The 10685-nt window shown below is 40.1% G+C and overlaps 1 protein-coding gene across 4 annotated transcripts; it reads right to left on the bottom strand.

Moving 5' to 3' along the window:
- Positions 1 to 149: 149 nt before the first annotated feature.
- ING5 (inhibitor of growth family member 5) lies at positions 150 to 10517 on the bottom strand. 4 transcript variants are annotated; one of them, XM_085311958.1, is made up of 9 exons: positions 10392 to 10515; positions 9210 to 9281; positions 8346 to 8512; positions 6711 to 6822; positions 5623 to 5716; positions 4491 to 4626; positions 4277 to 4338; positions 3464 to 3532; positions 150 to 691 (listed from the first exon to the last, which is right to left on the bottom strand). In XM_085311958.1, the coding sequence occupies exons 1-8, from the start codon at positions 10507 to 10509 to the stop codon at positions 3490 to 3492; spliced, it is 804 nt and encodes a 267-aa protein (XP_085168084.1). In that variant the 5' UTR covers positions 10510 to 10515; the 3' UTR covers positions 150 to 691; positions 3464 to 3489. The 4 variants fall into 4 exon arrangements, with proteins under 4 accessions (XP_085168084.1, XP_085168087.1, XP_085168085.1 ...); XM_085311961.1 differs by having other exon boundaries at positions 150 to 3532; positions 10392 to 10517; XM_085311959.1 differs by lacking the exon at positions 3464 to 3532.
- Positions 10518 to 10685: the final 168 nt, after the last annotated feature.

The raw sequence follows: 10685 nt of genomic DNA, 5'->3' as shown, positions 1-10685 counted from the left end.
GCCGCCTAGCTGCGCGCATGCGCTCGCCAGCCGGCAGCGCCCCCTGGCAATAGGAGGCCGCCGCCGCGGCCCCGGGTCCTGCCGCAGCCGCAAGCTGCTCCTGGGATGCTGCAGCCCCAGACAACGTGCCCACGTACACCCTTGTTCCCCAAAATACTTTATTTATAAACAATATATCCATTATCTAGAGCATGATCCAAAAATACAGATATACATTTGTACTCTACATTTTTTTAATAAAAAGATTTATATTCTCTTCCATTTACAAAGGGAACATAGCTCTAATTCCTTTAAAAAATAAAACAGGTTAAAAGTTGTTTCACGTCCAGTTTGGATGAATTGCCATAAAGCTGAACACCACAAAATATTCAGGTGTTCTGACAATCTTTAGTGGAACATTCCTTTACACATCACAGTCTTGTTCATCCTTCTCCAGAAAAATATATTTAACACTGTACATTCAAAATGCAGGAGAAAGATTCTAATTCCTTAGTGACCAAAAATGAAGGCTGTAGGCATTCCATCAAAAATAGAGCCCCCCCCCCCAAAAAAAAATCTATAAACCCAGATGTAAATGGCCAACAAATGCTCTTGAGCCCGTGACAACTGGTAGAGCCTCTGCTGATATGTTCTGAATGGGAGGTTATTTCTCATACCAGTTCAGATGGTCTGACACATTTGGGACGTTATGCTGTAAAGAAGAGTATGTTTTTAACCTCACATTGTTTAGGACACCCAAGAAAAGTATCTTTAAAGAGTGATTGTTAACTTCTAGGTTTTTTTTTTTTTCCTTTGCTAGTTAGAATGAAAAATATCTGTTCTTCTGAGCCACAAAATGAACTTGCTAACAAAATATATGTTGCTGTCCTGTCTGGTCATCTCTTCTGAGTTTAGGGCAGCTGGCTTTGCAGTTATCCATCCATAGCTGTGAATTTCCACAATGGTGTGTTTCCAGCAGTACCTCCAAAGAGGTGCATTATAAATTTGAGATTGTTTTAAATCAAATGCTTTAAGTTCAATGCTTTACCACTACTGATTAAGCCCTTAAAATAAAAAAAAAATGAAAAAAAAAAAAGAAATTGTGGACAGTCTCATTGCATGGAAGGGGAAAATAAAATCTGCAACAGCATCAACACTGGTGCTCAGGACGCAGTGACACTCCTACATCAATCCAGTGTAACAGGTTAATGAGGTACAGATCTTACTCATGGTTACTGAATTAAAAGCTGGTTCATGAGGTATCATGATTCCTGTCTTACAGAAGCAGAAGGAAAAAGAGGGCTCATTATTTCTAAGCTCAGGTTTGTGCAACTGTGCTTTTTCTTCCCCTTCTCAACAGCAATCAGTTTCGAATTTGTGTGTATGCTTTTGGTGTTCTTTTACAATGATAACAATGACAAATGAACATAATCTTGTAAACATAACTATGGAAACTTCATATACAACATGTGGAGTGATGCAATACAATGAAGACACGTACAACATCATACTGTAAATGAAAGGACTCTGGGAACGATTTTTTCCTATAGCAGATACAATAGACCAAAACATGTTCACAGAAAACCTGTACCAGTAGCAGAAGTTTTCTTTTATGAGTCCTGACATACCTGCAGTATCTACAAAGCACAATAGACCCAAAGCAAGAAAGGAAAATTGTCAAGAGCTGTGTTCTACTTTCTTTCATATGAGGGTCACTAACAGGAAAAAACAAAAACAACAACAAAAACACCCCACACTTTTGTTTTGGAAGAAGGTTCTAAAATCCAACCGTTTTTATTCTATATTCTTTACTCAACTTGCTTTTAAAGCAGAGCAAAAGCTTATCTGGAAACCTCTTAATGCCTTTCTATATCAAGAGTTCCTGCACAATGGCAAGCAATCTAGTGCATAGACTAGCACAGAGCTGCCATGAACACTTATCATGGGTCACAGCCTGCAAAGTTCATGAACCCTGGTCTATACTGCTGCAGACTACTTCTTTCTTCCCCTCCCCAGCAGAAAAGCCTCTCCACATAGCACCTCCTTCTGTTACAGGAAATAAAGCTCCAGAATACAGGATATATAAATGTGAATATCATCTTTGGTCTTCCCTTAACTCTTGCATCCACTAAAACTCAGAAGAAGGAAAAAAAAAAACAAGAAAAAATAAAAGACTTATTTTTGTACTCCTGATTTCCCTCTCTTCCTTTCACTGCTGCAAATGACACCGTGATGATAGCAAGGATTCACATTTATAAACTGAAAAACAGCTTAAAAAAGTCAAGAACGGGCAAATGTGCCTCTGCTAAAAAAGACAAATCATTTTAAAACCTTCCGAGTGACCTTCTTTTTTAATAGCAGTGGTTAATAGCAAATGCTATCAAATAAAACCAACAAAAACAAAACAAAAAACCCACAACTACCACATTGCCTCCTTTCAGCCTTGCTGCACCTTCTCAAGTATCTATGCATCTTCCTTAATAGTCTTCTGTTAAAACTTGTTTTCCAAATTACAGAGGTGCAACACAGGTGTACACAAGTAACAAAAACAAACAAAAAAAAAAACCCCAAAACATCAAACAAAAACAAAAGACATACACGCGCACACAAATACTCTTGGTATCATCTTCACAGTAATGAACATAAAAAGATTTCCAGAGAAACAGGAAACAGGACAGATCAGACTGTCATTCTCTCTCTCTCCTACTGCCTACAACACAATTCCTTTGATATTTTTAATGTTTTCCCACAGAAGGGAAAAACCTTCTATGGAAGGAGGTAAAAACTCAAATGGCTTGCTTCTGTTCATTAAATGTGACTGGACATGATCAAGTCAAATAATGGCAGCACAAAGTTAGATGGAAGTGACTCCTCAAAAGAGAATTCTCTCTAGAGTGCACACACACCCACAAACACACACACACACACACACACAAACACATTACCCCATGCCTTCTCAAAACTAAGCACAGTACTTGGCTTTGAGGAAACTGACACTGGAAATAGTTAACCAGCTTTCTTGTTCCTTTCAATACTAAACTGCACAACAAATTGACTTAACATCTGAAAAAACAGAGCATAGTTCTTGCATGCAGACAACAGTTACAGAAAAGTCTTTCTTCCCTACCATGCTAAGCTGCAGGCCTACACTATTTTATGACAGCGATGGACCACATTGAAGATATGGCTGTCTCATTCTCCTGAAATGCCTTATGTGGTTTCACAGACTCCCAATAAAACTAGCAAAAATACAGCTACAAGCTGTCCTAGCACTTCATAGTAACACAGATTTCAGTGTTGTGCAAGTGTAACATAAATAAAATCACCGTGGCAAATTCCCTCCCTCCCAAAGTCCTTTCGAAACAACAGGAATTACAACTGGCCACTGGACAATTAAATATTAGATCAGAACAAAAAGGAGGGTTAAAGAAAATCAAAGATAATATTGCAACATGAAGGAAAGAATATGTTAAACTCTTCTTGCCTCAGAGGATGTATTCTCTATACTCCTCACTTCTTTTTCTTTTTTTCCTGAACACAACGCGGACAAAACCTACARAAAAAATATGGCAGTAACTAGTCTTGAAGATTAAAAAAAAAAAAAAATAAAAAATCCCAAACTCCTTTTATTATTTGGGAATAGGGGGGTGGGTAGGGGTTAGAAGTGACCTATGAACTAATGAGTTTTTTTAAAATAAGTTTTTATGACATGCAAGTAGACTGGGCAAATAGGACCTGCCTGGACTGTAGCAATCAGCAACTCAGATGCTTTAGTTACTCAAATTGAAGTGTGAGGCATTCTAAGTGCAAGATACAACATTTACCTAGAACTTCTGCACATAAAAATAAGTACAGAGCAAGCCTGCTCTTCAAGATGAATACATACAGAAGCGTAGCCTGAAGAGTTTTTAAACTTCACTGGGGGTGGGGAAAGGTCTTCTCAATTTTAAACAAAGTTGTGACTATGTGACAATGCAGCAAATAAGAGATGTCATGCATACACATCTACACAAGCATCAGCTCAAAAACCTGCTCTATTTATCATTAAGTCTTGCATATCTCCGGGTATTTATTCTCCTCCTGTTAGAACCTATAGTATCCAAAGATTCCTGCAGCAGTACTCTTTAGGAAGAAATTTCCCCTGGTACCCCTACCTTCACAAAAACATAATCCCCTACTCTACAGGATGCAACCCCTCTGATGACAAGAGCAAAGAGGTTTTAATAGCTGTTGTGGTTCTTGTCAATGGACATTTTAGCCAGGGTGGGGGGAGGGGGAGCAGCTAAGCCGTACTTACCATTTCCCTTTCGGTTTGGTGGTGAGGTCCACACAAGCAAAGTGGAACCATTCAATTGGGCACTACAAAACAAGGAGAAAAAAAGCCATAGAAGAGATACTTAGAGAGTTTTGCAAATTTTACACTCATTTTAGATAATTTAACTAAGTATTCCCCTCAGATTTCATGTGATGTTGAAAACATCTTTTGAAAATAAATTGTTTCAAGTACTTACATCTGGATTGTCACAGCCAATCATTTCTCCATATGACACTTGGTGACACAAGCAATAGGTAGGTTCGTTGGGATCCACTGGCATGTCTAAGACATCTGAGGGATGCACTGACAGGACGGCATCAGCGAACTCAGATCTGTAGGTAAGGACAGGTTGAGGATAAAACACTGTTCAGTTATAGACAACAGCTTCCTAGATTTAAATCCCACCTGGAATGTTATTTTTAAATGGTATCCTCATTAGAACACATTCACCACGTTTTAGAATTTAGATTACTTATCACATGTTATCCAAACCTACTTTATAATTCCAATTAATAATGAAACATAAAACACAATCTTGACTAGTAAAGGATGAAGAGAATGATTTGTAGATAGCATTATACAGTAACAAAGTCAACATACATTTCACTTTTGTTTGTGGACAGACAAATCCGATTCCCCGTCCCCCATCGGTTTTAATTTTTTTTTTCCTTTTTATACTTTCGTCAGGTATGAGTGAAGCCCCTTGCTCTAACATGGGTGTATGAGGTTAACATGTCAGTAATGCTCAATGGCAATAGTTTTTTTCGTTCTTTCCTCTCCATCTAGTTAACTAAAGTATTAGTTAGGGTCACCTTAATATACAACATGTGACAGAGAGGGGACAGACTTTCTTGCTTGTTTCAGAAAAGTGAATTAGATTTAAGACTATTTAGGACATGATTATTTTAAAACAACCCCCCAAATTCTCCAAGATTTCTAGGATAACAATAAAACATCAATATTTCTGAGTGGGGCTCCCCCTTTCCCTCCTTTTTTCTCCTTCCAGTCAAGATCACAGGCAACGATCTAAGACAGTCATATGACGAAAAGCAAAACTATTTTTTCCCAGCTCACTAACAGCATCTTGGAGGCTCTGGTCTTGCCCTTCCAGACAAAGGGCATTCCCAGCATGTTGAGTTTCCATGTGCCAAGCAAGGAGTTAATTAACAAAGCTGACTTGTCATTAGGAAGATACTAATGAAATAGATTAAGACCAGAAAAGTGCTTGCCATCCATACAGGAAAGTCACATCTAGGGTAACATGAGCTGGCTCAACATTTCATGCATTTTCAAAAAAGTCATCAGATCTATGATTGTTTGTTTCTTACCCTCCTTTGAGTTTCTTTTTCTTTGGTGTATCTTCTTCGGATGTTCGTCTGCCTCGACCTCGAGAGCCTCTTTTGTCTTTCTGACTTCGTCCTTCTACAAAGGATGAAAAGAGCATCATTTCAATTTATGTGAATGGCAGAAATGCCTCTAGATGTTTTCCTCTTGATGCATATAACTGTTCTAAAATTCCTCTTTCACATGTAATTGAATATGAATGTTGATTCTGAAATGCACACTTATTTTATGTTATAAACATACTGAATTTACAAACAGTATGATGGAGTGTCAAATTATTTTATGTCTCCAGTTTTGATAATTAAATTATGGCAGTACAATATTAGTCCATATAGTCCACATAGATAACATTGTATTTGAACTGACACTCTGTAAGAAATACTTTTTAAATCTAAGAATCTAAGTAAATCTTAGTTATAGCTAGCTAAAGTAACTTTTTTTGTCCACAGACACTCCTGACCTCACCCCTTATTTCATAATTCAAAGACATAAAACTGTCTGTTGTTACCCATATTTAAATTTCACCTTAATTACATAAGGTTTCCAGTACACATTACAGAAATTGGCACCTTGCTTTAATGTGTCATTTTCTTCCTGCTGTTCTCAGCTTGATTAATACTAAAATTCTGGTAAAAGAAGGAAAGTTTATGTTGTGTTAATAAAGTAAATCTCCTGATTTACTGAATCTGATTTCAGAAAGATTTCAGAATTTATCCAAAAATAGATCAGGCTTGAAACAGATTGCCAAGAATCACAGGTCCAACAATAATTCAATTTTTGTCAGAATACTTCCCCCTTGGCCAGTAGCTTCCTTACAACCATGATGAGTAGCACATGGCTCACATCAGGATACTCTGATAAAGGGAGACAGCAGGCTAGATTCTAGTGCTAGGTATTTTTAATTCCTCTGCTCATACAAGGTGCCCAGTGTAACACTGTAAACATCTGAAGAGCGTTAAAAAGGAGTATACATCATAGCCTCCAGAAATGATAGCCTACTTTATACCTTAGCCTTTCTGTTTAGGTGTGCTCAGTGCTGGAAAAGGCTGTCAAACAAATAAAATTTACACACTTTTCAGGCTTCGTGCTCCAGGGTTTTCAAAATCACTGACTTCCAGTTTATCTTTCAGATCTGCTTCAAACCGTGCCAAGTCTGCATCCAGCCGGCGGATATGTTTATCTACCTGCACAGAAGAGGAAACCACAAACTGAATTAAAAAAAAAGGAAGGTCTAGTAACCCTTATCTGCATGAACAGGAATATAATACTTCAGGATTATGCACAAAAAGGATACCACACTGGAAAAGGGGAAATGGTATGCAAAAAGGGAATTAGGTTGAAGAAAGCTGGGGAGGGGGTGAGGAAGAAATGGTGGAAGGAGGAGGAAAAGGCAGCAGAGGACCCAATGCCAATATAGGCAAAGAGAAAGGCAGGAAGAGGGAGGAGGTGGCAGAAAGGAGAGTTAAAGCAACTCCAACTATTAGTTTACAGAGCAAAACAAAAAGCCAAAAGATGCTAACAAAAACTCTGTTTTCTCCCTGAGCAACTTTCAAAGCGTATTATCAAATAATATCCATGAAATATATTGAGCAGATAAGTCAATTATGTCTATTATTTGACTGACACACAGTTTCATGAAATTTAGTAATAAATACAGCCTTCTGCTGACTACCTCCAATATCATAGCACATTTGTAAAATACATGTTAAGTAAACACCTTGTAATATTGCAGTTACATTAATGTGGCTTACAAAATACAGATGTAACCAAGGTATTTTTTTAAAGGAATAAAACAAGAAATGCTGCTACAATACCTCAAATTAGTGGTTATCTAGGAAGCTGTTCAATCCTGCAATATAGTTGTTTTTTCTGGAGAATTCTGATGGCAGTAAAAAGATACTGCAACTGCTGATGTAGATATTGCTTTTATTCACAACCCAAATCATCTCTGTGTAGCTGGATAAAACGTACTAAGTGTCAGTCAAAAGGATTCTACTCTCTCCTTGAGTTGTGTCCATAGGATAAAATATACTGAGATAAGAACTACCCAAAGGGCATCAAGATGGACACAGGATCAGACGTGGAAAGCTGTATCTTTAGAAACCAGGAGTTTTTCACACTAGGTCCACGGAGGAAAGTTAGGTACCCAGTACACAACTAGAATGGTGAAACTGACACTTCTCCATACTTTAGTCACCTGGAAACCAAAGTAATTGAAAAAAAAAATTTGCCACAAATCCTCCACAAGGTAGTTTTGAAATTGACTTCAGAAGTTCTGATCATAACACTACCAGTCCTGCATAAACTCTTAGGTGAAAGGAGAGCTGCTGGGGAAGAGAAGGTTGGGTATAGACACTGGAATTATCATACAGCAATCTGAAAGTGACCAAGCAATCTAGAAGTACTCATTTAACCTTTCACCATAACAGAAGCCTCCTTGATGCAAAACCTAGTAATACAAGTGGAAAAGTAGAGTTTTTTTTTTTTTTTTTTTTTTGAGAGGGCAACAGTAATAAAAATAAGTTTGAGAACTAATACTTTGTTTCAGTAAGATATTTAACCCAAATACAAATATGTAAAGGAAAAGAAAAACATGCTGTGGAAGCATCTTCTAAATCTGTTAGCAACTCCATTTCAGAGTATGTTGTCATTTTTACAAAAATCTCACTGGTCATACAACTCTGGCACACAAGCTTTAAGTTCTCACCATCTCATAGGTCTGCATAGCCAGTTGTACTTTATCATCGCTGTACTCTTTACATTTGCTGTAAGCACTTTGAATTTTTTTCAGGTGTTCTACTCGTTCCTCGGGCAACATGTTCTTCACTGATTCAATGTATTCTGCTGCAAGACTGTCAATTTCTGCTTTCTTATCTGGAAGGCAGACACAGTATACACACTTAGAAAGCAGTTTTCCAAAGTAAATCTTTTTTCCTTCTATCTCTCTATAGCCTTTAGAAGATCCCTCCAACAGTATCTAGCTTTCTCCTGAACCTTTAACATATCTACCTTTTAAGGGAAAAGGGATTCACTCTTCAACATCTGCAGTGTGATTCTGATCTCTCCAGTATTTTATATCTCATTAGGAGGTGCTCACAACTACCAGTGTCCTAAGACGAGAAATTGAACTGATGGGTTCACAAACTTCAACCTCTCCTGTCATACATGGGACACAATGTTATCTACCTTTCTGTTTTAACAGTTCAAATTTTCAGATTGAAAATCATCAACACACATTCCTACACCAACACAAATTTCAAAAGAATGGTCTTGCAAGACACACAACGATCTACAAGTCAGTAAATGTGGAAATATATACAGGTCTTCAATGTGAGGCCACTGGAGAAGTAATCACTCAGGTATGGTGATCACTCTTATACACAGTCACTGCAATAAAATAAACCAAAAGACCCTAGTATTATAAACATAGCCATCATAGAAATAAAACAAACAAAGCATACTGCTGAAGTCAAGAAAAGAAAAGGGGATGGAGAAAATCCCCACAGGGCTCTGTCATTTAGGTGACTGCTCTGTACTCAGACTTCAATTTTACTGAAATACCTGAACACACCTTCTGTTCTCTGATCCAATTCCCGCATCAGCTGGAAGTTTCTTTGCAGTTCACAAGGAAGGTTTTCAATGCCTGAAACATAAAGACCAATTCTACAGACTATTCTCCTTAACAGGAGTCATCGCTCCTTTGACATGCTTACTTAAGCATCCCCTCAACCCATACAATACAAAAGAGCTAGGAGCATCACCATGCCTGACCTGGCTATTAGTTTAATTATCCACAGCTATGATAAACATGCACATTCATAGAGATGCAAAAGCACTATTCACCCTTCCGTTCTTGAATAAGAATGGTAACCAAATGGTAACCGGTCTTCTGAGAATAAAGTCGTGGCAACAGAAGACCTTGGTGTTTCTACACCTGGCTGTATGCTGATTTACATACAATGAACTGTCCAGTTTTCTCAATTGAGCTTAGGGCACATGTAAGTATGGATGCAAATCTGCACAGGACTGATACTTAATTCACTAACATGCCTATTTTGCCTGACTTTTCGGTAACTTCGATACATACAGCATTGAAGAAGGACATTTCAAAGTCAGAACTGTGATTTTCAAGACAAATTCATCTTGGCTGCCTTTTATGTTTTGTTTCTTATGCTGCAAAGACTGGAAATAAATACTGGAAATAATACAGCCGAAATTCCTACCATCTTCAAACAGAGGCCTCGTAAGCATTCAGCTCTTTTGGAAGTCAGAACGAAGACGAGCACCTTTAACAGAACCATTAATACCGAAGACTACACTTGAAAACCCGCGTTGGCTCCCCCAAGGAGCGTCCCCGGGATTTGGGAGGAAGTTGAGGCGGGGGCCGGACAGACCCATGCCCCTCCCTAGCGGCCCCTCAGCGACGAGGTCCGGCGAGCGTGGAGGCCACCTGGCGGATCACGCACGCGACCCTAGTGCCAGCCGCGGCGCCAGCAACACAGGCGGCAGCAGAAGCCAGGCGACGCCCTGCTCCAGGGGCAGCGGGCGCAAAATGATGACGCGCACAGGAGCGGCGCTGATGACGCTACCAACGGCGGCAGCCCCACCCCGCCTGGCCCCAGTCCGTGGCGCAGTTGCAATTTTCGCGCCGTCGCAGAGCGCCCCCTCCCTCGCAGGCGCTGGCGCCAACTGCCGTCGCGGCCCGCGCTCCCCGCCCCACCGCCGCCGCGGGTGCCCCGCGCCGCGCACTCACTGTCTAGGTAGTGCTCCAGGTACATGGCGGTCGCCATCTTGCGACCCGCGCCCCACCACCCCCGCAGCGCCGCTTCCAGCCGTCTCCCGGGCCCGCATGACAAGGGCCGCGGCCCCATTCCATATTCATATACCGCCTGCCGTGGATTGGCCGCCGGGGACGCGCCTGCTGCATATTCATGAGGGGCGGGGCGGAGCGGAGCAACGGGCGCCTGGGACGGGCAGGGGCGGTGCGCGGGTTGCCTTAGGCGGCAGAGAGGCTGAGGGCTCTCGGCAAATCCCTCATCGGTTCAGC

This window comes from Rhea americana, unplaced genomic scaffold (assembly GCF_003343005.1).
Source record: "Rhea americana isolate MKP2758 unplaced genomic scaffold, rheAme1 scaffold_352, whole genome shotgun sequence".
In the NCBI taxonomy this organism is placed as follows: Eukaryota; Metazoa; Chordata; class Aves; order Rheiformes; family Rheidae; genus Rhea; species Rhea americana.
Note: the sequence above shows the minus strand (reverse complement) of the source record. Positions and strands in the feature narration are given on the sequence as shown.